Source organism: Vicugna pacos, chromosome 21 (assembly GCF_048564905.1).
Source record: "Vicugna pacos chromosome 21, VicPac4, whole genome shotgun sequence".
Classification (NCBI taxonomy): Eukaryota; Metazoa; Chordata; class Mammalia; order Artiodactyla; family Camelidae; genus Vicugna; species Vicugna pacos.
In genome coordinates, this window is record NC_133007.1 from 17,052,997 (window position 1) to 17,078,143 (window position 25,147).

Here is a 25,147-nt window from a genome sequence, read left to right on the forward strand (position 1 = left end):
GGTAGAAAGAGAAAGAGAAAGAAAACATGGACCCAAGAGTCCTGCGGTTGTCCAGTCCTTGCTCCAGACCATGCTGGCCCTTCTTCCTGTCTTTGAATTTCTCCTTGTCTGGTTATAATTAATGCCTTTGCTGCTTGTTAAGTAGTTCGAGATGGTTTCTAACTTACTGGCAAGCAAGGGAATCTTGATTATTACATGGTGGCAGTCACTTGACCTTCCAGGAGTAGGGATTTCCCAATTTGTAAAATATCAGCCTCTCTCCTGGCGGTCTTGTGATTATTATGTAAAATGCCCAGAACCAGGTGTACCTTTAGCCTTCCTCCTTGTTAAGAACTGACTTGGAAGCATCTTAGAGTGGAGAAAAACCACAGAAAATAAGGCTCTGGGGGTGGTGACAATTGTCTTCAGTGGAGTAGGAATACTACCCACAAAGGCAACCACGACAATACGGATATGCTCCTTTCCCGCCTTGCAGGGATGCGGAGATCAGGGAGGGTGAGGCTGAAGGCGGCTGATGGCAAGGACAGAGGAGATGATCTGCAGGACGCACCAGGACGCACGGGCCGGGCAAAAGATGGGGACCAGCCAGTCCTAGCCGCTGGACTCGCCGGCAGGCCCTGCTGCACTCCCTCTGGCGGGGCCTGGGGGCGGGGGTTACCCAGGCGAGGGTACCCAGCCCGACGAGGGCGCCCTGTCGTCTTCCTCTCCCCGCGACGGGACACTTCCCTGCTCCAGCCGCGCAGCTCCCGGACGCCCAGCCCGCCGCCTCCCCGCCACCCTCCCGGCAGCTTCCCCCGCTTCTGGGGATGCCTTTCCGCTCTGCGAGCAGCCTCACAGACTGGGGATGCTGCGCGAGCCCCGCCGGCCTCTGGCCGCGCCTATGCTTCCCTCCCCTCCTGTGCACGTTTCCCCAGCTGTCCCCGCCGGGCTCCGCTGGGAAGCTGGCCCGGGCCCCTCACCGCCAGGCCGGGGAAAAGCAGCCGAAGACATCCCCCTCCCACAGCAATTTGGCAGACACACCCAAGTCCACACTGGAGAGAAGAAATACATTCTTCAAAGTAGGGTTTGTTTTTTTTTAAAACATTGAAAAGGGGAGAAAACCATTTTATATAACTATAGACGTTTTATATATATATATATATATAAAATAGATTCGCATAGCATTTCTAAATTTATAAATTATATTTTAATAAAATGTGTGTCTCTCTCTCTCTCTCTATTTCCCCTCTCTGTCTCTCTGTATTTCACTGTCTCTCTCTGTCTCTGCTCACCACCACCACCACCACCCCCATATATATATGTATATCCATATCATTTTCCATTAGAAGTTACCCTTCCTGGCCTGGCCATTGGTGATGACAGAAAATGGCCTTCCCAGGAATCATTAATAATATTCCTTATAGTAATGGCTGTAACTGTTGACACATTTATTACTTGCCTGGTTCTGCCGTAAGTAAGCTCTTACATGCATTTTTACAATTTTAATCCTCACAGCAATTTTCAGAGGAGTAGGTCTCTTTATCTTGGTCCTATAGGTAAGGAAAGCGAGGTTCCCCGGGATAAAGGAAATAGCCCGAGGTCCCGTGGTGCAGAGAGAGGCTAGCAAGTCCGGAACTCAAGCCTAGGTTTTTGGACACCAGCTCCTAAACTCCCACTCGCTCCCACTGCATGAGCTCCAGCCTCTCCTGGTCAAAATCCTCACTGAGACATCGCATCAGCTCTCTAGACAATCTCCCATCGTCCCCCTTCAACAACAGAGATAGCCTCCGTGTCAATCTCCTCACCCCCACTCTCACTTCCCCACCCGATCTGTCTCCAGAGCCCGGGGAATGAGTTTTCCATGATGCAGATCAGATCCAGGTGCCTTTCAGCTCCCTCACCTGGGCCCTCAACTTCCTGCACCATGGGCCCTGCCGCTGTAGCCTGCACCCACCAGGCTCACCCACACCCGCCTGGTGATTCCTGAAGACAGCAAGCCTGTTCCACTTAGAAATCTCTGCACTAACACGTTGCTTGGCCAGGAATGCTCTCCTTCCAATTTTTCCCTGACTAGCTCTTTCTTGTCACTCAGCTTAAATGTCCTCTTCTCAACCACCCTCTCAAAGGAGCTAGCCAGACACTCCAACACATCATCCCAGTTATCATTTCTGCTTCACACTGATCAGTACCTGACATTTTTCTTTTTCTTTCTGATTTTTCCTTCCTTCACTACAGCGTAAATGTTAAAGACCAGGAACTTCGTATTTGTCAGCACAGCACCCAGAATAGCACTGGGCATGTGGTGGGCCCTCAATGATTGCTTATGGGATGAATGATGGTCCTTTCCTTTGCCCTCATGTTAGAATCAGAAAAAACTGTCTTAAGACAGATAACCCCCAGATAGCAGATGATCTGGAGGTTTTCATACCATTCCTTACATGGCTGCTCCCCCTGTGGAATTACAGCAGCTTGGGGCCCGCAGACTCCCCCTCACCTCTGTAAGTCAGCAGGGCTTCATCCAGGAACTCCGCTGCCTTCCGGAAATGCTGGGAGATGTCCACCTCCGGGAAGTCATCGACCTCCACACCCAGGTACTGGATCTCCAGGCCGGTGTAGAACTCAGGCCCAGTGTAGACGCCAGTGCCATGAGCAGCATTCAGGATGTGGGTGATTCCCAGCCTCTTCAGCCTCGCCTTGTTCACAGCCACGCTCCTGGAGGGAAAGAGGCAAGGATGCTTTTTGCCAAAGTCAGAACTAGAAAGATGCCTTACCACTGAGATGGGGAGCCTGCTTCAACCAGGTCAGGAGGGTCACCGCTGGGAGAATGCCTCCTCCTCTGCTCCCCGATGTGCCTGGGACTCACCGCAAATATTGTTATAAAAAAGGACCAGTGACTTGGCCATGGCAAGAAAGAGAAGGGACAGGGAGCTGGGCAGGGGAGGGCAGGAGAAAGAGGAGAACAAGACTGATGTGTAAGGAACCCTTTGAATGGTCCAGCAATCTCTAGGTTAAAATCCCATGCCTTGGGGATGGACATTCATCAAGACACAAAAGTGGCACGCCAAAATAATGATAAAATTTAATAATAAAATTAGGTGTACTTCACATTGATATGGCATGCTATGTTTTTCAAGGTGCTCTCACATGCATTATTTAATTTTATCCTAATAATAAACTCAAGAGGGAGACAGAATCCAACTGTTTTTATTCCCACTTGAAGATTGTAAACATGAATCAGACAGCTTTTATGACTTTCCAGGATTGAGAGGAGAAAAAGACTCTGAATAAGAACTGGGGTTTGGGATTCTGGCTCAGAGCTTTTTACTGCAGTGGAATGGGTGGGGCTTTGTTTGAAGAGGCCTTGAGGACAGGGTCGCCCAAGAAGGAGCAGAGATCCTTAGCTGGGGATATCTGGAGATGCCTGGGGTCCCTGCTGACCACGATGTGAATGTTTCTGGTTTCACAGAGCTAATTACAGATCACTCAGGACTTGGTGCCCAGCTCTGAGATTCAGGCCCTGGGTGACTGATTACTTCACAGTGGAGCACAAGACCCAGTGTCCAGAGCTATTTTCCCTCTTGTCTGCCCTGGGGACCCCAAATTCCCTCCCTTGCCTCTAGATATATAGGTAATTACATTGGGAAAACATCTCATTAAGTAGTCAATAGATCAGCAAAAAATGAATTTCACAAACCAACCTATCAGTACCATTTATGCACTGACAAAACCACAAAGAAAGAATAGGACATGAGTGAGTTGTTTGGGGTTTTGTTCTGGAAACCACTGATAAACTTTTTTAAAATAACATTTTTTTTTCTGATTATAAAAACCATAAAGGTTTACTGTAGGAAATTTGTACAATTCAAAAGAAACTTGAGGAAGTAAATGAAAATCACTTTTAGAATCACCTCCTAGAGAGAAGGACTGGAAACTTTATTACGTTTGTTTCTAATTTGTTGTTTATGCAAAAGCACATACACACACAGACACACACACTGTATATGACCCGATTACTGTATATACGTTGTTGTATAACCAATTTATCCTCTTAATATGTTGTGGACATTTTCATAAGTTGGCAAACATATAGAAAGTCAGTATTGTCAATAGCTCTGAAAGTGCCATGAGATAGCTGTTGTGGATGTCATGGGACAGTGGTGACAGTGAGGTATGTGTCGGCAAGGCACTGGGCAGGGAGGGAGGCCCGGAGAAGGCACTGGAGGGACAAGGCTGCAGAGAGCCCTGGCGGGAGCGTGGAGGATAAGCAGTCAGGCCGGCAATACTTCCTGGGGATCGCTGCGTGCAGGTGGGTGGGCGGGGCCTTCCTCCCAGGTGGGGGCGGGGCCTTCCTCCCAGGTTGGGGCTGGGAGAGTGGTGCAGCAGCGTCCATTTGCTGGATGGAGATATTGGAGCCTTTGGTGAAGGTTGGGGGCATCTCCTCTCCCTCAGGCAGTACCCACCCGGAGAGGTAGGACAAAGGGTCGGGACCCCCAGGCGTCAGACTCACTTCTCCGCTATGAAGACGTTGGGCCAGACCTCATCCACCTCGTTCCAGGGGGCCTCTTGGCGGTCCCGGACCAAGGCCCTCTGGAGGTCCAGGATGCAGGGGGTGTTGTACAGGCTGGTGTCGTCCATCTTCTCCCTGACGCGGTTGTACAGGTCCTCCACCAGCAGCTGCTCGGCGGACTCCAGCATGCCCGCACACTCTGCCTCGGCTCTGACGCCCCGCGGCTTGAGTTCTACGGGGACAGGCAGCCTTGTCATCAAAGAGGAACACCGCGGCCTTCCCTGCTCCTCGGGAGAACGCACACTCTTGGCTCGTTTGCTGCCGGGACCCTGGGCATGGGCTGGATGCCAACAGGATCTGATCTGCCAGGAAGGACTTAATGGGGGCCCCGGGGGAGCCTGCAGTGGCTGGACCCTTGCATTCAGAATTAGCAGCCTCGCAGGTGTACTGGTGTAGGAGAAGGGACACCAGTTTCCCTCACTCCCTCCCCCACTTCTCTAAAACTGGCTGATAATTCTTACACCCAGGTGTGAGAAAGACCTGGTATATGTCCGATTCATGTTTATAAATCCCACAGTGACCCACACAAAATAGATGCTTGGAAGCATTTCCCAAATGAACACACAGCATTCTTTCATCACATAATTCGTTCTGTTAGTTTGACTCCTTTACATATGGAATGCAAATAACTCTGGGAGAAGTAAAACTTTCAGCAGTCATTTACCCTAGATCACCTTCTGATACACATTTAATTTACTTCTTTCATTTATTGTCTGCTTCTCCCCATCCACCCCGACTAGAGGGGAGGCTCCTGTGATCCTCAGCCTCCCAGCTTTCCGACAGGTGGCAAAGGTTTGCCATGAGCTCTGATGCTGGTCGCCAAACAGCACTCGGGGCCTTCCTGACTACAGCCCAGATAAGCTCAAACTCTGAATTCAAATTCTATTCACCTGCCTCTCGAGTGAACTTTCATCTTCTCCTCTTAATGGATTTACTCCCAATTTATCAAATTTTGGGGAAAGTAAGATCTTTTCTTTCTCTAAGGAGATATAAAAGGATGGCAGAGAGCAAAACCTTTCCTTCCACTTAGCAGCCAAAAAATACTGACTAGAGAGAAAGAAGGAAGAATTTAAATAAGAAAGTGTTTTCTATGTTGGCCATAACCCCTTGCACGGGCCACCTCTTTCCCTGTTGGGTGAGGAACACAGCCACATTTGGCAAACAGAGGTGGCCCAACCCTTGGCAGAATGAACAGGTGTCTGTAAGCTGGGCTCGCTACTCAAGGCCTGAGGATCCTGGAGTCCGGGGCTCTGCCCGGGGCTGAGGACTCCATGTCCATAAAGCTCCCCTCTCCCCTTCTCCCTTGCCTAAACTGCTTGGTGGGCCCCCACATCCCTGCATCAGGTCTCAGCTCTAAATGTTCTTTGATATCTGTTTCAAAAGCAGAAAGAAGAAAACCTCTGCAATCCCAGTGCTCTATTTTGTTTAAAAATAGATGAAGCGGTCCTATTTTCTCCATCAGTCCTGGCTCTCCTGGGGTCTTACACGGCAAATGTAAAAGTCCCTCTCTTTCCCTCCACTACTTAAATATTTTTCCTCTATTACATGCAAAAAAAAAAAAAAACAAAACCAAACCAAACAAACAATAAGACTCCCCGCTGGCTCATTAAGATATACAGCGTTGTCTTCCTCAGCTATTTATAAAGGAAAGTTGTTTTGATTTCTTCCCTTTCCAGTTTGAAAGCAAATGGCTCAGCCCCCTCATCCCCACTGGGAACTCCTACTTTCCCTAGGTCTCTGGTCCACACCTCAGCCGGTTCCAATCCCACTTCCCTCCCTGCATCAGTTCCTCCCATTTATTTCTACTCCCTGAGGTTTCTTCAGGAGAGAGTGACGCCAGCCATTTCTCCGCTGCTCTTTCTCAGATGTGTGGCATAAGCAGACTCTCCTGAAATCAGAGGGTTCTTCCACGTCCATTTTTACCTCCCTAATCACTAGTGAGTAGGGCAATGTTTTGAAGTATCACCTGATACATTTTCTTTTTTCTGTAATATATGTATTTTTTTTTCCCCATCACCCTTCAGCCTCTAAGACAAATGAAACTTAGGCTTCACTCCCAGAGATGAGGAGAGTGGATAAGACCTAGGATGAAATTGCCCAGTTTCGGTCTGTCTCTAAACGCTGAATATCTCTAGCATCCTATAGACCTGAAAGTGAAGCTTTCAAAGAGAGGATGTGGTTTGCTCACAACCTTTAAAGCCAGACTGTTGCTTATCAAGAACCAAATGCTGGAGAGTGGTCCAGAGAGCAAAGCACAGAGCAGGGATGACGCAGGATGGAAGGTTAGGGAAAGTCCCAACCACACAGGAGGAAAAAAGAACTTTCGGGGCTAGGGTGGTACTGGGAGAAATTTGGAAAGAACCAGACTGGGCTCAAGACACCTTGGCTTGGCTTAGAGCAAGCTAGCAGAGACCCCAGGTGAGGTGGTAAAAGAAAAGAGGGAAAAAGTAGTTCTTTGAGAAGATGGGGCCTCATAGGTTCCCAGATCAACAAGCAACATCAGATAAAATTTCTGGTTCCTCATGAGGTATACAGGAGATTCAGACACCCTCAGGGACCCTGGTGGGGACTCAAAGAGCCAAGGGACTGAGAAAGAGCTGGGGTTACATGGAGAAGGAGCAGCATGTGTGGGTCTCATCACCAGGGAAGTGACCATGACCACTAGCAGTAGTTGCCAGATGAAGCCCAAAGGCCAGGTGGACCCTGTGTCATTAGCAGGACTCCCTTATCCCACCTTACCCACCAGAAGTGAGACAGACACCCAGGGCAAAGGGAGGAGAAAGGAGAAGAATGAAATCGTGAAAGGCTATTTGCCTTAAGTTGATTAGAAAAAAAAAAATCCATCCATTTGGAATGAATATCCTTGAATGAAATACAGTATGTTTTCTGCTCTAAAGTTTACTATGTAGAAACAAACTTACAGATATAGAAATTAAATTTATGGTTACTGGGGGGAAAGCGGGTGGAAAGGGATAAATTGGGAGTTCAAGATTTGCAGATACTAACCACTACATATGAAATAAACAAGTTTACACTATATAGCATGGGGAATTATTTTCAGTATCTTGTAGTAACCTATAATGAAAAAGAAAACAAAAACAAATCTATGTATGTATATGTATGACTGAAATATTACTCTGTACTTCAGAAATTGATAAAGCATTGTAAACTGACTATATTTCAATTTAAAGAAAAGGAAAAAAGTCTTTGCAAATTGGAAGCTTAAAAAAAAATACAATTTACTGTGTAAATGTTATCATCCCTTCTTACCCCACCTTTCCCTACCTCCTCCCCATTCATACTTCAGTTTGAAAATCACCTTTAAGCACTGTAGAAATGCAGGTTTAAATCTAGACATTCCCTTGAACAGAACTGTCTGGATGCTCCTAGCCATTTCTTGGGCTCCCAGGTCTGAGTCTCTAGCGTAAGCCACCCCAGGACCCCTGAGGTTAACTGAGAAATTGAATGAGAGGCCTTAGGGGCAGATTGGAACTGCCTCCCTGGCTTTTGACTAGAGAAGTGTTCACACTGATGCATGGTAATTTTCACCTCTGACCCATGAAGGCTGATGAGCAGGGGTTGGAGGAGCTTCCTTCTTTGGATCTGCTCCTCTGAATCTGATGGGAAGCACATTGAGACCTTCCAATGGGCCCCTCTGACCGTCTCCTGATGACCCGTGGACCCTCCCTACTTCCACCCGGCTTCGGATGGTGTTACCTTCTTTGATGATCTGTTTAGCTGCAACGGCCGAGGAGAGGTGAATGGGCTCCATGAAAATGCTTTCTGTTTCTGCATCCGAGACCATTGAGTACCTGAAAGAAGAGGATATTCACTTGCGATAACTCTAGGGAGCAGCTGAATGGGAGGTAATCTTTTTAGACAAGAAACCTGGGTCTGATTTCAGCCACGAGTGGAAAACAATGAGAGATAAAAGGGAATGCTTTCCCAAGTTTAGGGACCCTGAGGATGCAGAACGCCAGGAATCCCATGTCTGAGTTGCCCATCTATTTTTAGACTGGAGTTGGCACCTCTGTGAATGGATGTTTAATGACACCATAGTCTATGTTGTGGAGAGAAAAGATTGGGGAGAACACGCACTGATGTGGCTTCACTTTCTTTGCTGTGTCCTTACCTTTGAATGTACTGCTGCTCTTTTTTTCCCTCTTGTCCTGGCCTCCATTATCAATACTATAGGACGTCCCTAACTCTGCTTCCACCAGGATTCTGCTGGATTGGTGGGCTGGGTGGGCTGCCACCATTCCCTCTGTGCCCCATATTTTTTCTCTGCTTAAGGGGAGTGGGCAGGCATAGCACGGAGGGAAATGTGAAGATGCGCTCAGCTGCACAGTCCTGATTCTGAACACAAGAAATCAAGGGTCAGCCTGAGCCCAGGGATGTAACAAAGTAACTTAGGTAAATGTCAATTTCCCCAAAAGAATTCAGCAGTGGTGTCAAAGGGATCTTTGAGGAATATGGTGAATCAAGGGCAGAAAAAGAGTCAGGACTACATTATAGTGGTAGGTGCCCTCCTCCCTCGTGGGTTCTCCTCTTTTCCAGGTGTCGTGGTGAGTTTTAGGTCTTTTTCACTTAGTCTTTCCTTTACGTCCAGAGAGGATTATAAAAACTGAGAGGAATTAATGGATACCATTTTTTCCCTGTAAAAATGCCCTCATGCCCCATTCCTTTCATAGTCAGATCTTCCCTGCACCTCATCCCCTAGCAATCACTGATCTGTTTTCTGTCCCTATAGCGTGGGCTTTCCCGGAAGCTTCACTACATGGAATAATACAATAGTCTTTTGGATCTGGCTTATTTCACTTAGCAAAATGGATCTACAAATCATCCATTCTATGCATGAATCCATAATTTGTTCCTTCTTTGTGCTGAATGATATTTCATTTTTTGGCACCTCAAGCTATTGCTGGCATCACTGTCATACTGCCCTGAGTCCAGACTGGGTATTCCAAAGGGAAAAATGATACACACTCTGCTGATTCGCCAGTATTTTGAATTCTGGTTTTCTTCCTCAATCTGCCTGCTACTATTTACCTTTCAGAGTCCTCAAACAGCCGCTGTATCCTTCCGTCCAGGTTTTACAGGGCAATCCATGGAGGGTCTGGGTGGAGGTGTGCTTGCCATCTTACCCAGCACAGGAAATTTGTCCATTGTTGTTGTGCTTTTAAAAGTCTGTAGTCAGTGTGTTTTCTGGTCCTTGTAATTGACCTATTTTGTCTCTGTGAAAACCCTTAGGATCTTTTCTGGTCTGCAGTGTTTAGAAATTTCCCAGTGATGTCCCTTTGTCTATGGTCATCTACTATGTTGGGAATGGATACCATTTCTGAGTGCTTTCTATGAATTTTATCCTGAAAAATCTCCCACAACGTAGGTATTATGATTCCTGCTATAAGACAAGGAAACTGTGGCTCAGACAGGTTGATGATATTGCCCAAGACAGTAAATAAGTACCAGGAAAAGTTGCAAACAGGGAAGTCCCGCTCTAAGTCCGGTCTTCTCTCCACCGCCATACACTGATACCCTTTTGATTGGAAAGGGGAAATGAGTTGGTTGGTGTATGCAACCCCTGCAGGATCCCCAGGTCCAAGATAGGCTTTGAAACAGAAAAGCACTTGAAGAATACTTGTTAAAAGCATAGATGGACAGATGGATGGATGGACTGGGCTGAGTTGAGCTGAGTGCCGCTGAACAGAATGGAACTAACGTGAGCTCAGCTAAGTCTAGTTGAATTGACTAGCAGAACAATTCTCTTATAGTAGACATCTATCAGAGCGCCCCCGGGGAGAATTATGTGATTGGAGCCAGCAGGGCTATGAAGAAAAAAATGTCTTTGACAGAAGAGGGAAGTAGCCTATGACTGTCCCCAGGATGTGGCTAGACCTGCCCCTGTGGCATGAGGGACAGCACAGTGTGGCATCACTGTTGGTAGTCCCTGAGGGATTTCCAGGAGCAGCTGGGTCAGATCATTCCTGATCTAGCACCAAGGTCTCTTTGTGACCAGAAGATGTATTTTCGAATAAGCATGACTGGAAGTGGGGGTGAATTAAGTGTGAGGTTTGTGAGATGTTATCCTTGGATACCAGAACCAGAGAGGCCTTTAGCCATCTCGTTGACTGGTAAAGGTAGTAAAGACTCGAACACCCGGTAGGGGTGGACGTGGGCTCTGTAAAGGTAGAGATGAAGTGGTCTTGTTTATCTCTATACCTCCAGCACATGGAAGGTGAGTGACCAGGCAGGTTTTGTTGACTGAGTGGATGGTGAGTGGACAGATGGGTAGGTGAAAGAACAGATGGATGGCTGGATGAATGGATCGAAATTGCTAGGCACCTGGCAAGGTGTCCACATACCACCCAATGGTCTCCACAGCCCTGCGGTCTCGGCCCCTTTCTCCTCTCCAGCCTCAGCTTGCACTGGCTTCCCCTCACCGCTCACTCCTCTCTAGCACACTGGTCTTCTCTGGCTTCCCATCCTCACCAAGTTTCCTTCTGCCCAGGCACTTTGCTGAAGCCCATTTCTACTGCCAGGATGTTCAATCCTCCCCCTCATCACCCATCTTTTAGATCTTAGTTCAGTCCTCACTTCTTTGGGGAAGTCTTCCCTGATCTCCACCTCTCACTGCACCATACATCTTTCCTTTACGGCACGTCTATCAGATGTAACTTTTCATTTTTTAAAGAAATTATTTGATAAATAACTGTCTTCTGCACTAGACCATACCCTCTATGAGGCAAGGGCTATGGCAGGGTATTTTGTGAACTGTCGTGTTCCTATCACCTAGTGTAATGTCTGCTTGATAGAGATTCTCTGACTCACTGATTGTATTTGTCCCCAGTGTGGTGACATATTTAAGGGAATGTGGCAGGTACAATTGACAACAGCATTTATCCAGTATTTGCAACTTGCTCATTACCTTACCGGGATACCAGTAGCAAGCCCAGGAGCAAATCCAGGGTCTGGGCTATGTTCTGCCCACGCTCACTCCCTGCCCTCCTGAGGCCGGGATGTATACAATCTTGGGGGCCTATATTGGCAATCAGCAAGTTTTTCTTATTGTGGATTAAAGGTGGCCCCTGATCTGTGACACTCTTCGCACAGAGTGGTAGGGTCGATGTCCACTTCCCTGGAATCTGAGTGGTCTCTGCGACTGCTTTCATGACAGAATATGGTGGGAGTGACACCATGCCAGTCTCTGAGCCTGAGTCTTTTATTTTTTTATTTTTTTAAAATTTTTTTCTTCTTTTCTTTTTTTTTATTCTTATTCTATTTTTTTACAAACCCTTGTGTCGAGGGGAGTCTGAGTCTTAAGGGCAGTTTTCCCCTCCTGGCTTTCTCTTTGGAAGCCCTGAGCTGCCATATAAGAAGTCAGATGACCCCAACCAACCCCAAGACCACCAAGTTGGCAGGGCGAGGTCAACAGTCCCTGCCAAGCTCTCAGCCAACAGTCAGCCATGTGGGTGAGCCTCTTAGAGGGACGTCCTTCACCCCTTGGGCCACTCCAGTTGACCCCACATGACACACAGACAAGCTGCCACATCCGGTCCTGTTCAAATTCCTACCCATGAAAAGGGGAGCAAACTAAAATCATTTTCTTAAGTCGTTACATTTGGGGGTAGTTGTCAGGCAGCCACAGACAGCAGCAACACAGCACTGTTCCCAGGGCTAAGAAGTGAATTCTGAGCGCTAAGGCCCTCTTCTCCCGACAGTAACACAGAGCTAGTAAATATCAGTGACCCACCTCAGTGTGTTGCAGTCGGGAAGTAACAACAAAGTCATCCCAGTGTGACAGTAAGCCCTGACACCATGCCAGGCCCTGAGGATGTTTTGGGCCCAGGAACCAAGGCAGTCTCGGTTTTAAAATATCAACATTTCATAAAACTAGAGTCAGAGCCTTAAATTTTACATGAATGTCAGTTACACTTCCATTTCAACAACATTTATTAAAGGAGTTTTATTTATTGATAATTAATTGATTGATAATTTAAATTTATTGATAAATGCTATTATTCATAAAATAATTATTTTGTTTATTAAGGGTCAGGATTATGTAAAATGAGGTTTAGGATGAAAAATCAAAACAAACCCCGGACAGGATAATTAGCTGAGAACGCTTGTGTTACTACGGGACTGGTAAGGGCTTCCTCCTGTCATGGCCCTCAGTCCTCCCAGAGGTCAGTTTTCTCTGTTCCTCTGCGGGCCTTCAGGGCTCTGCCTTCTGGGGAGGCTACGGCCACAAACTGAGAAGAGACACAGGAGGAGTCCTCAGCTGTCAGGTGTGCAGAAAGGCCTGGGCCAGGAACTCAGCAGGTGGCGTCCCCGGGAACCCCTCCTGGTACCGCCTGTCTGAGAGCCCTTGATCCTGCCATTTTCCCTAAACAACGTTGACTTCAGATTGTGTAGATTTGGTTTCATGTGACAAATGCCAGGAACTGACCACCTGTCCTGAATATACCTAAACTCTGAGGCTGTAGGTTTCACTGGGGAAAATTTGAAATTAAAATCTGAAAATAGAAATGGCAGAGAAACATCCTCCCTTCTTGTTGGTGGTAAAGACTGAACTACATTCAGCTCAGGAGTCGGTGAATCTGAGAAATCACATTTGAAGACTACCCAGGGCACTTTTGGGAAGCTGGATGTTTTATGATTGAGAAAAAAGGGGGGTTAAGATCAGATTCCCTCCCCAGCACCACAATGTGTCTGTTTTGGCTGCTGATACACAATTGTGAGCAACAGTAAACTCAGCTCAACATTCTCCAGGGTTGAAGGTAGGATGTAAATTACTAGCGCTTTTATGAGTTAACCTGTTATGAGAGAAGGAAATGTAAACCTAACAGTCCTAAGACTATTCTGCCAAAGACGCGGTTTACTGAGTCTAATAAAGAAGGTGTAGGACCTGAAAGGACTTGCGTGGAGAGCAATGTTCCAGCGTTGAAAAGCAGCTCCCTTGTTTTCCATGGAGAAGCAGGATTGCAGAGAAAGAAAAGAGGAAGGAGGCTGAGATCTGGACAAGTGGCCCTGTTTATATTTGCAAGGTCAGTGAGATAGCAGCCCTAGAGGTTTTGATTTATGACCGTGTCTGTGCCTCCACCCGCGTGTCTGAGATGGAGTGCGACGACTCTCACACCGTGATTGGAAAGCAGCAAGGGCTGGCTATTCAGAAAGACCGGCAGGGAAAGAGGGGCTCTAGGATCGATACACACCTCATCATAGGCTCAGGAAGCAGCAGCTAGAAAGCCTTGAGGGTGAATTGAAAGAGAAACAATAAAGCAGAATTTGATGGACTTCCTAACCAAGAGCAGAGATGGGGAGCAGCTTTCTTTAAACCTGTGTTTTTCAAAATTGCAGACTGTCACCCATTAGTGTATTGTAAAATCAACGGGTTGTACCTAGTATTTGGAAAGAAAGAAAGAAAGAGAGGGAGGGAGAGAGAGAGGGGGGAAGAAAGGAAGGAAAGAAGGAAGGAAGGAAGGAAGAGAGGAATACAATAGAGAATAGTACCAACCATTGTAAAGATAAGTATAATTTTGTGAAACCTTTTTGAAATTTACATATATATGTATGTATACCCTGAGTAAATGGCATGTCCTACAGTGGATTACAGTTGGCAAAGTTTGAAAGCCACTTTTTAAAACCAGTTACCAGGTTGGCAAGATCCGGAATGGAGGAGGAGGAGGGGGAGGAGGGGGAGGAGGGAGAAGAGGGGGAGGAGGGAGAAAAGGAGGAGGAGGAGGAGGTCCTCCAACTCGGACCTCCGGACAGCTGATCACCTCCTTTCAATGAGTTCCTTGGAATGAAAATGGAGGCAGAGGCCCAGGAAGGGGGTGTCTTTCTTGATCTGGCTTTTGCAAAAAAGGAACAGGTTTCTGAGCTTCAGTGAAGGTGACCACACAGGCAAAGTTCAGGCTCCAAGGAAGGAAAGAAGTCAGGAAAGCAAATTGATTTTTAGCAAATTGCTTCCAGCAGGCTTCATGAAAGAGCCAAGGCAGAAAATTTTTCACAGAAAAAGAAATATAAAACTGTAAGGGTAAGTGGGAGGAGCCATTTCCCAAGGACGCGTGATGGGGACACACAGACCTGACATCCATGCCCCCGTCTCCTGCCCCGCCGCCACCACCAGGCACACACTGACCTCACGATAGGAAAAGCAAGCAGAGCACAGTCAAGGATCTTTGCGGAAAGTGGAGGGGAATATGCCACCAAGAGAGACGGCCTGACTAGATCAGCACAGAATTCTAAAACATCGCAACGGCTTGAACAATTCAGATCTGAAGCCAAAGCGAGAAATGAATTTAAAAAAATTGTGTGTGTGTGTGTGTGTGTGTATGTGTGTGTGTGTTTAATGAGGGGAGGTAATTAGGTTTATTTGTTCATTTATTTATTTAATGGAGGTACTGGGGATTGAACCCAGGACCTTATGCTTGCTAGGCATGCACTCTACCACTGAGCTATACTCTCCCACAAGAAATGGATTTTGACTTGGAAAGAAAGAAAAGCAGAAGAACATTCTTCAAGTCAGAACAAGAGAAGGATAAAGTCTGACTCTGTATTTGGAAAGGAAGAGAAAATTGGTCATAGCTAAGGAGGAAGAGGCAGGGGCAGGCTCCTAGACCACCTGCATGGGAGGGCTTGGCAGGTCATGGTCTCCTGTCTTGAGGTTGGTTTGCACCCCAAGCACACTGATTTCTTAGACTGTGTTCATCTCGGTGACTGGGGGGTCTGATGAAGATTATGGATACCAGCAAAGGTGCCACCAAGCTGCCCCATTGGATGGGGGTGGTTTATATTTTAGAGTTTTTTTTTTTTTTCAAAATTCCAAACTCATCTTCCCCAACTCTTCCCCTTTGGTAGCCATAAGTTTGTTTTCTATGTATGTGAGTCTATTTCTATTTTGTAAATAAGTTCATATATATCATTTTTTTAGATTTCACATATAAGTGATATGACTCTGTCTGACTTACTTAGTATGACAATATCCAGGTCCAACTATGTTGCTGCAAATGGCATTATTTCATTCTTTTTTATGGCTGAGCAGTATTCCACTGTGTACGTATGTCTGTGTGTGTATATATACATACATACATACATACATACATAACATACATATCACATTTCATATTTCAGTGTTAATTCATGAATTACCTCGGGGAGTCTGCCTAGCTGGGAGATGGATGCATCTCTAGCTGCAGGTTTTCCTCCAGGGAGAGTGACTCATGGTGGCTAGGTTTGAATTTAAGGTATTGGAAGTCAATGTCTAAGTCAGGCAAAAATGAAGGCTTGACACCTCTAGCCACTGTCTACACCCCTTGGTCAGGTTCTTAATTCACTCTAGGATGAGATTTACAGGTGAGGCTGGAAATGTTGAGACTTCCTGCCAGAACAGCAAGCATACTTCACCCCCAAACTAACTCTGATGGACTGGCAGTGGCTGTTTGCAACACCAGTGGACTTCTGCAAGGCCCTATCCTGACTCCACAGAAAAGAGTCCAGATGTGTCACCAAAAGAGCTGGATCGAAAGTTGTGGGTTGAATGGGATCAGCCAAAGATACGTCTCTCAGAACCTGTGAATGCAATCTTATTTGGAAAAAGGATCTTTGCACAGATAATGAAGTTAAGGATCTTGAGATGGGGTCATCATGGATTTGGGTAGGCCATGAACCCAGAGGTGTCACTTAAAAAGGACACAGAGAGGAGACAGAAGAGATGGCCATAGGAACACAGAGGGCGAGGTTGGGGTTAAGCTGTCACAAGTCAAGAAACTCCTGCAGCCAATGAAGCTAGGAAGAGGCAAGGAAGGAGTCTTTCCTGGAGCTTCTCAGGGAGGATGTCCCTGCCGACATCTGGATCTCAGACTTCTGGCCTTCAAAATTGTGATAGAATATATCCATACTATTTTTAAGCCACTCACTTTGTGGTAATTTTTTACAGTAGTCCTAGGAAACTATCACTGAGAGTCTGCTGATGGGATATTTGCTGACTCAGAGCATAATTTAATTTAAAAAAGCCCAAGCCTTTAGCTCAAGGAATATAACAAGAAGGATGGAATTTCAGGCACTTATTAAACATAGGGAGGGCTGTCCAGCCCTGGGGGATGGGTGGTTACTTAGAATAGAGTCTTTGCTTGTGGCAGAATTAGAGAAACATCATGTTTTCACTGGAGTGTGGGATTCTGGTGAATTAAGGATTTCTTGATATCGTGAGTTACTGGGAAGAATTGATTGTCAGATATCTTCCTCTGGAAGGAAAAGGGAAGAGAACCACCATTTATCAAATACCTAATGTATCTATCTATATATTATATTATAATAATGGGTGTGATGTATGTAATATATATTATAAACAATATGTTACATTACATTGTTTAATCTCTACCACTGGGTAAAACTGGTATTCCGATCTTACGACTAAGTAATTTACATAAGTTCTAATAATAGTTAATAAGTGGGAGAACAGGGCTGACCTCAATTTTGGCCTCAATTATACCACTTAAGTTCTTCCCACATCACCATATGGCCCCCTAGAAGAGAGTTTTATTTCTCTTTTCATAGCTTTAAAATAGCACACAGCTTTATCTGAGGTATAATTGTTACACAAACAGCACATGTTTAAAATGTACAGATCGGTAAGGTCTGATACGTGTATACGCCCGTGAAACCATCACCATGAGCAACATTGTGATATTCACCATCCCCCCAAAGTTTCATGTCCCTTTGTAAATCCTCCCTCTACCCACTCCCTACTCCACACTCCTCAGACAAACCCTGATCTGCTTTCTGTCACTACAGAGATTCATTTGCATTTTCTAAAATGTTCTATAAATGAAATCATATGCTATGCACTCTTTTTTGATTGCTTTCATTGAACAGAATTATTTTGGCATTCATCTATGTTGTATGAATCAATGATTCATTCCTTTTTTACTGCTGAATAGTATTCCAGCATATAAATATACCACAGTGTATTTATCCATCCACTTGTTGACGGACATGTGGCTTGTTTCTAGGCTATTACAAATAAAGCTGCAGTGAACATTCATGTACAAGTCTTTGTATGAACATAGACTTTAATTTCTCTTGGGTAAACACCTAGGAGTAGAATGATTGGATCATATACATATAGGTGTATGTTTAGCTTTTTAAGAAACTGACTAACAGTTTATAAAATGTTGGTACCATTTTACATACCCACCGGCAGTGGGATTGTTCCAGGTCCTCCATATTCTCACCAACTTGGTAAGGTCAACCTCTTAAATTTTCTAATAGGTGTGTAATGGTACGTCACGGTGATTTTAATGTTCACTTCCCTAATGATTAAGGATTTTGAGCATCTTTTCATGTGCTTATTTGCTTTCCATGTATCTTCTTTGGTGAATTATCTGTTCAGATCTTTGGTCCATTTTTTTTAAAGTATCGTATTTTATTTTTTTAAGTTTTTTTGTGGGGGAGTAGGTAGTTAGGTTTATTCATTTGTTTTTAGAGGAGGTACTGGGGATTGAACTCAGGACCTCCTGCATGCTAAGCATGTGCTCTACCATTTGAGCTATACTCTCTGCCCCTCATCCATTTTTAAATTGAGTTGTGAGTTTCTTTTTAATTGAGTTTTGAGAGTTTTTAAAAGTTTCCTATTAGCATGATTGGCTTTTATTTTATTCATTTATTTATTATTATTATTTTTTGGTTGGAGGGAGGTAATTAGGTTTATTTACTTATTTATTTTTAGAGGAGGTACTGGGAATTGAACCCAGGACTCATACATGCTAAGCATGCACTCTACCACTTGAGTTATATCCTCCCCACCAAGAGTTTTTTTTTTTTTTAATATGTTTTCCATATGAGTTCCTTACCAGATATGTGATTTGGAAATTTTTTTCTCCCAGTCTGTGAGTTATCTTTTCATTATCAAAGATACTGTAGCTGCATTCATTTGGGCTGGTTTAAACCTGGTTTTGTGTAATGCGTGTTTTAGGGAGAGGTGGGTTGGATGATGTCTCAAAAGCCAGTGCAGCTGTACTAATTTATACCTTAGATATGATGATTATTGCAAGAAGGGATAGCCCATGAGGTGTCACTGTGTGTTTGTCTTCCTTGAAAATGTCTGAAACGGGCTAGCCGATTTGGGATCAACTTCTAAAAATCAATCGCTAAGGAGTATACTGTACACAAACCAAGAAGGGCATCAAACTCAATAGGATTCAGGAGGAGTTCCTGAGAAGCCACAGAAAATTTGCTCTATATGTGGGACCAGGGTTTTCCACAAGTAAATGGGGCTTTCAGGCTGAGCCCTTTTTTGGCTAGGAGGGGAGCTGGCAGCTGGAAGGGCTAAGGACTGAATGCTGTTGAAATCTCTCTGTTAATAAATGCTTTTGTCTAGTGGCAGGTTCACCTTATGGGCAACTCTGAAACCAGCAGAACTGATCTTCCCTGCCTCCTACCTCCCCTTGCAAGGACCCACCTTCCACCTTCCCAGCCAGCACTCACGGATTGCCTTCCCCAACCAATAATCTGAGACGCTTAATCCATTTAAGAAAACGCCTGTTCCCTAGGGCAGTGTTTAAATATATATACCAGCCATTATTTGTCCAACCTACTGTTAACTGAACAGTTCATCACATTGTTTAAACATTCTATATTCTTAATGACTGTTAACACATTCTAGTATCAGTCCTCTTCTGGGGCACACGTGTACTTATCTCTGTTACGTTTGTATCAGGAGTGAGCCTAATGGGTCAAAGGACAAGCGTACCTTTAGCTATAGTAGATACTATGAAATAGTTTTCCAAATGGTTGTACTAATTCACACCCTTACCAGCAATGAACAGGAGAGCCCTGATTGTCTCACATCCTCATTAATATTTGCTATTCTCAGTCTGTAATTTTAGATAGTTTGGGAAGTATGTAGTAGTAATGAACTGTGGTTTCAATCTGAATTTCTATTATCCATCTATTTCAATATATCCTATTCCACTTGCTCTCTTTACAGTGTGACCTTGATACTCCACTTGCCTCCTTTTGAACCTTTGTGGTCGTTCATGCGACTTTTTTTTGAGGCTAGATCGTGTAAATCAGTACATTTCTGTCCTGCTCCCTTGGATGCTAACTCTTGGAACTTTGATTGTATATTTTTGGTTTTAGTGATTTCTAGCTTAATTCTGCAATGGGCAGAGACCATGTTTTGTATAATTTCAAGCATTAAAAGTTTGTTGATACACAAATGGCCCAGTATATAACCTTTCTGGTAAAAATTCCACGTGCGCATGATGAGAATGTATATCCCGCTTTTGTCGGGTACATGTTCTATAAATTCTGATTAGGTTAATTTTATTTATTGTTTTCTTTAAATGTCTTATACTCTGATTTTTTTTTGCCTCATTTTATCAGTTGCTGAGATTGTATTTTTAAAAAAGTGCATTTGACTAAGATTGCAGATTTTAATATTTTCTATAGTTCTGTCAATTTTTTTGCTTTATATATTTTGAAGCTATTATTAGATTATAGAAATTTAAAATGAATATATCTACCATATGGTGAATCCAACCTTTGATCATTATGCAACATCCCTCTTTGCCCCCAGTAATGCTATCTTAAAGTTTTCTTCGTCTGATATCAGTAAATCACATCCCTGGCTTGCTTTTAGTTAGTGCTTGCAATTGTGGCAGTTTGTCCTCTCCAAAGATGGCCACAATGTTTCCCATCCCACTTGCTCTCTTTATAGTGTGACCTTGATACTCCATCAGTGGAGTGGTGGAGCTTATGTTGTTGTCTCCTTCTGAAACTTTGTGGCCCTTTATGTGACTTCTGAGGCTAGATCTAGAAAATTAATATCCTTCTGTCCTGTTCTCTTGGAAGTCAGCTACCAGGATGAGAAACCCCACACTGGCCCACATGGAGGGATCATAAGAAAAGATCGCGTTAGGTGTTTGGGCCAACAGCCCAGCTGAGGTCCCAATGTGAAGTGTTAAAACATGTGAAGATGCCTCTCTGACACCAGCCCCCCGCTGTTGAGTCACTCCCCGCCTTAAAGTCATCCCCAACCTCCAAGTCTTTCCAGCTGAGGCCCCAGACATCTTGAAGCAAAAACAAGCCACACCCCTGCTCCTTCCAGGAGCAGTGAACACCATCTCCTGATTGTAAATATAATAAAAAGGTTGTTTTATGCCACTAAATTTTGAAGTTGTGAGCAATAGTAACCAGAACAGTGTAGTATAAGTTTTCTATCCTTTGTTAACCTTTGTACATCTTAATTTTTTAAGATGTGTCTCTTGTAAAAAGTATGCAGGCTTGTAAAAAAAAAAATTGAGTCTGACAATTTTTGTCTTTTAATTGGAGGATTTAGTCTATCTATGTTATAGTAATAATGTACTTGAGTTTAAATTTTCCATCCTAGTATTTTCTTATTATTTATTATGCTTTTTGTGTCTTCTTTTTCCTCTTATTTTGGATTGATTATATTTTATTATTGCATCCTCCCCTCATTAGCTTGCTAGTTATACATTCTAAATAACTTTTAACAATTACACTAGAAATTACAAAATGCATCCTGGACTTTTCATTCAAATTTAAAGTTTCACATAACTTCTTAAGATAACCGTCACTAAGTTGAGAGAATGAAGCATGTAGACAAGGAAGCAAAGAAATAAATTAGGACCGAAAATTATATCTAAGAAAGATATAGTGTGACTTCTGACGCATGGGGTGGTTAGGTCTCTGTGGATCCGAAACCAAGTAAGTTTTTGAAGGGATCGTATTTTCCAAGAAACCATGAGCCTTAGACAGCCTCAGGTGTTGTAAGTTTTAAAACAGCCATTGGATCCCCAAGTTTCAGAAAAAAGCAAGAAACCGTCTGCAACAGCTTTACAGCCTTCCAGGGAGACACCCTCTCCAACCAGACTTGTCACCAGGCTCTCCAGCCCACCCCCCCCCCCCCGGCCCAGGCTGGAGGGGCGCGGGGCTCATCGAGGGCACACTTACTGGCTGGGGGAGGGGCTCCGGAGGTACCGCGCCTGCACGGCCCTCACGTCGGCTTCATCCTCTTCGCCTGGAACCACCTGCTCCTCCTCTGGGTCCCCACTGGTCGCCATGACAGCCTGTCAGCCTCTGTAAGTTTGGTGCGAAAAAGCCGGTCAGGGACTCTGGTTCTGGAGGTTTTGTAGGGGGAAGGAGGTGTGTCCGTGATGTCACTTGGGTGGAACTAGGAATGGGAAAGTCACTACACGTGAGCAGCCCGACAGAGAAAGGACCTGTGGGGAACACCAGGCAGACTTGGCCCGGCTGTCATCGGGACACCAAGATGCACGGCCCACCTTGAAGTCACAATATTTCAGAAGTGACAACTTGGCTCCTTCCACAGACGCCAGCAAGAAAGCAGCGAGGGGGACCAGAATGATCTTTCTTTAAACCTCCCGGGGGCTCTCTCTCTCTCTCATACACACACACCTTTTGTGTCTGCCAGGGGAGGGGCCTTCTTCAGTGTCTCTGACCAAGGCCACAGGAGTCATTGCCTTTGGCCCAGGCGCCCTCCCACAGGCTATTAAGGAACATGCAATCCCCCAGGAGCTGGTCCCAGACAAGGCTGGGCCCTGACTCCCAGGCCAGAGCTGCAGCCCCATTGCTTGTAAGTCCTGGGCTCAGAGGACAAAATGAACGGAGAAGCCACTCACCGCTGATCTGCCTGTATCTCCACACCAAGGGGCGGTCACCCAAGGGTGAGGGACCCAGATGAAATGACCAGAAACTCCGACAGGCGAGAGGGACCAACCTCCCTCCTCTCTTCGGTGCTCCTTCTTTTGAGGGGCAGGACAGCTGTGAACAGGAAACCTTAGCTACCTTCTAAATTTAGCCTCAGGCCCCTCAGCCTGGCAGATCTCTGGGAGGAAGGAATGCAGCCTCAGGTCTGGGTCCCAGAAGCAGGCCCCAGTTAACTCTTTCCCTTCTGGCTGATTCTCTGGGCGCTGACACTGAGCAGCAGAGGTGGGAGAAGTTCATGCTTTGTAGACAGAGAGACCTAAAGAAAAGTTTTGCTTTGGGCTCTCTCTTCATACCCTCCTGCCTGGGACTGCCTATTCAAAGTGCTTCCAGAAGATAATGAAAAGCCAAGGACCCAGAAGAATAAAATAAACTGTGCTTCAGCCCCATGTCAGCTTAGAGGGGGCTGGGAAAAAAATACCAGATATATGGAATGAGGAGGGTCCTCTGAGAGAAGATGGGAGAGAACCACAGTGCGACGAAAGGGTAGTCGTTGCTTGTGACCAGGGCTCCATTGCTTTGAACAGAGAAGACTCAGGACAGTGAAGTGGACAGTTGTGTTCCCCTTTCCACAACCACTGTCCCACACTCACACCCCACAGTGATGGTCAGTTGGCAACCGTGAGTGATATAAGCATTCCATGAGCTTCATAAACTTCAGATGCGCTCATAGCCCACCCTAATCCACTACAGTAATGCTCAGCATCATAGCCCAGTAGCCCAATAGTTCACTTCCTCACCCCACACATTTTATAGTGATCCCATTCCTCCATCCATCCATCCATCCATTTGTCAACTGTGCACAAACATCTACTGATATCTACTCTGTGTCGGACTCTATACTTGACCAAAGTTGCTAAGACACATAATTACATGGTTAAAATGGCGTTTCCTCCTGGTGACGTCGAACAATGCCTGGCACATAGTATCATTAACAACTGGCTGAATAAATGAATGAGCTCACAGTTTATTAGGAGGTATGAGACACACACCAAAAATAACTCAGGCATAAGCCAGAAGGTAGTTAGTGTCCTAAAAGAGACCCAGAGTGCTGTGTGAGTTCAAAGGAGGAAGAGAGCCCTTCTGGCTGAAGTAGTCAGGAAAGGCTTCATGAAAGAACAGATAATATATGAGCCGGCTTTTAAAGCGCATGTTGGATTATAACAGCAGATATGGTAGCGGGGAGGCATTCCAGAAGGGATGGCGTAGACAGAGTTCTGGGGTGGCAAAAATTAGTTTTATATAGTGGTTAGAGCTCTGAAGAAAGAAAGAATTATGTGCAGAGACTTGGCGGAGCTGGGATGGGGGCTCTTTGGATAGAGTGGTCCAGGAAGGCATCTTTGAGGAGGGTCATGGCACCACCAGTGACCAGTTGCCAAACCACTATCCTGGTGTCAAAATAGGGGCTTAGTGAGTGACTGCTGAAGAATGGAAGAATGACCACAACTGAGTAACCACGGGGCTTCAACTCAGCTCCAGACTTCAAGGTTCCATAAGGATGAAAGGTGGTATGACAGAGAGGTGAGATGGACGAGGGAGGGAGGGAAGGGGAAGGGAAGGACTGAAGGATGGCATCTGTCAGGGCAAGGTTCAAGATGACAGAGCCCCAGCATGGGGAAGCAGAAGGTGGGTGGGAGGTGGAGAGGGAAAGATGGAGAGCTAACACATCTAAGATGGGCAACAGATAAGGAGGGAACCACTCAGGAGGAGAGAGGACAGAGGGCCTCTGTCTTCTTTATACCCTTTGTCACCACCCCTGAACTCACAGAGGGTGACATCTGGACCACTGGAGTGGTAGACTAGAAATCACGAAACCACTTACTAGCTATGTGACCTTGGAGATCTCAGTTAAATTCCTTGAGACTCACATCCGTGTTTGTAAAATAGAGAATCACAAAACTCACTTCCCCATTTTGTTCTGACCACCGAGTCTAAGGTGGGGCCCCCTTCCGCTGCCCCAGTTTCCTTACCTAGGCCGTTTTCCAGGTTATGTTCCCCGTAGCACTAACACTCTTGAAGTAGGGTGACCAGCCATCCCAGTTTGCCTGGGACTGAGAGGTTCCTGGGATATAGGACCTTCTGTTTTAAAAGTGGGGCAGTTCTTTTTTTTTTTAAGTTAAATGAATTAAAACTGGGATAGTTTCAAGCAAACTGAGACAAGTTGGTCATGGTATTTCTAATACTGTCTTGTTTATTTGTGTACTAGCATTCTCCCCGACCCGAGTATCAACTCCCTGCGGGCAGACACCTCCGGTTTTCTTCTTGACTATGTCTTGAGCTTGAGTTGGGTGGGGAAAGCAAGCAAGGAAGGGAAGCAGAGGAACGGATCATGTTAGATGCCTTGAGATGGGGAGGGTATGGCTCAGTGGTAGAGTGTGTTCTTAGCACGCACAAGGTCCTGGGTTCAATCCTCAGTGCCTCCGTTAATAAATAAAAATAAACTTAATTACTTCTCCCTCAAAAAAGAAGTTACAAAAATATTATATGCCTTGAAGTATTTCAGCAATTGTGGGCAACACCCTTTTTTTTATTGGCTTTGAAACCCTTCCTCTGAGATTATTTCCCTTTGTATTATGAGGCGGCAACTTCCTGCTCCTTATAGGAGAAGCCCACATTATAGCGAGAAGCCCAGGACTTTGTACACCTGCTAAGCGGAGAGAATGCAGGGGAGGTAACTGAGAAGGTGGAAAAGGTTCCTGTTGGGGCCTTTGGTGGCGTAGGTGGAGCAGGAGTCCAGTCCCACAGGTGAGCTCACCTGTCAGTCCAGCTGAGGGGTGGGGTGTGGGGGCCAGGCTGGGCAGAGGTGGACAGGAAGAGAGAAGCCACAGGGACCAAAGGCTGGGCCGGGCA

General features: G+C 45.4%; 1 protein-coding gene across 1 annotated transcript in view; it reads right to left on the minus strand.

The window, feature by feature from the left end:
* Positions 1-22,340, minus strand: part of STYXL2 (serine/threonine/tyrosine interacting like 2) — a 28,236-nt gene extending 5,896 nt beyond the window's left edge. The window contains exons 1-5 of the mRNA XM_006209014.4: positions 22,213-22,340; positions 21,524-21,649; positions 8,264-8,358; positions 4,487-4,718; positions 2,474-2,691 (exon numbers count right to left, since the gene is read on the minus strand). Of these exons, the coding sequence (XP_006209076.2) occupies positions 2,474-2,691; positions 4,487-4,718; positions 8,264-8,358; positions 21,524-21,633 (655 nt within the window). The 5' untranslated portion in view covers positions 21,634-21,649; positions 22,213-22,340. The remainder of the gene's footprint in view (positions 1-2,473; positions 2,692-4,486; positions 4,719-8,263; positions 8,359-21,523; positions 21,650-22,212) is intronic.
* Positions 22,341-25,147: the final 2,807 nt, after the last annotated feature.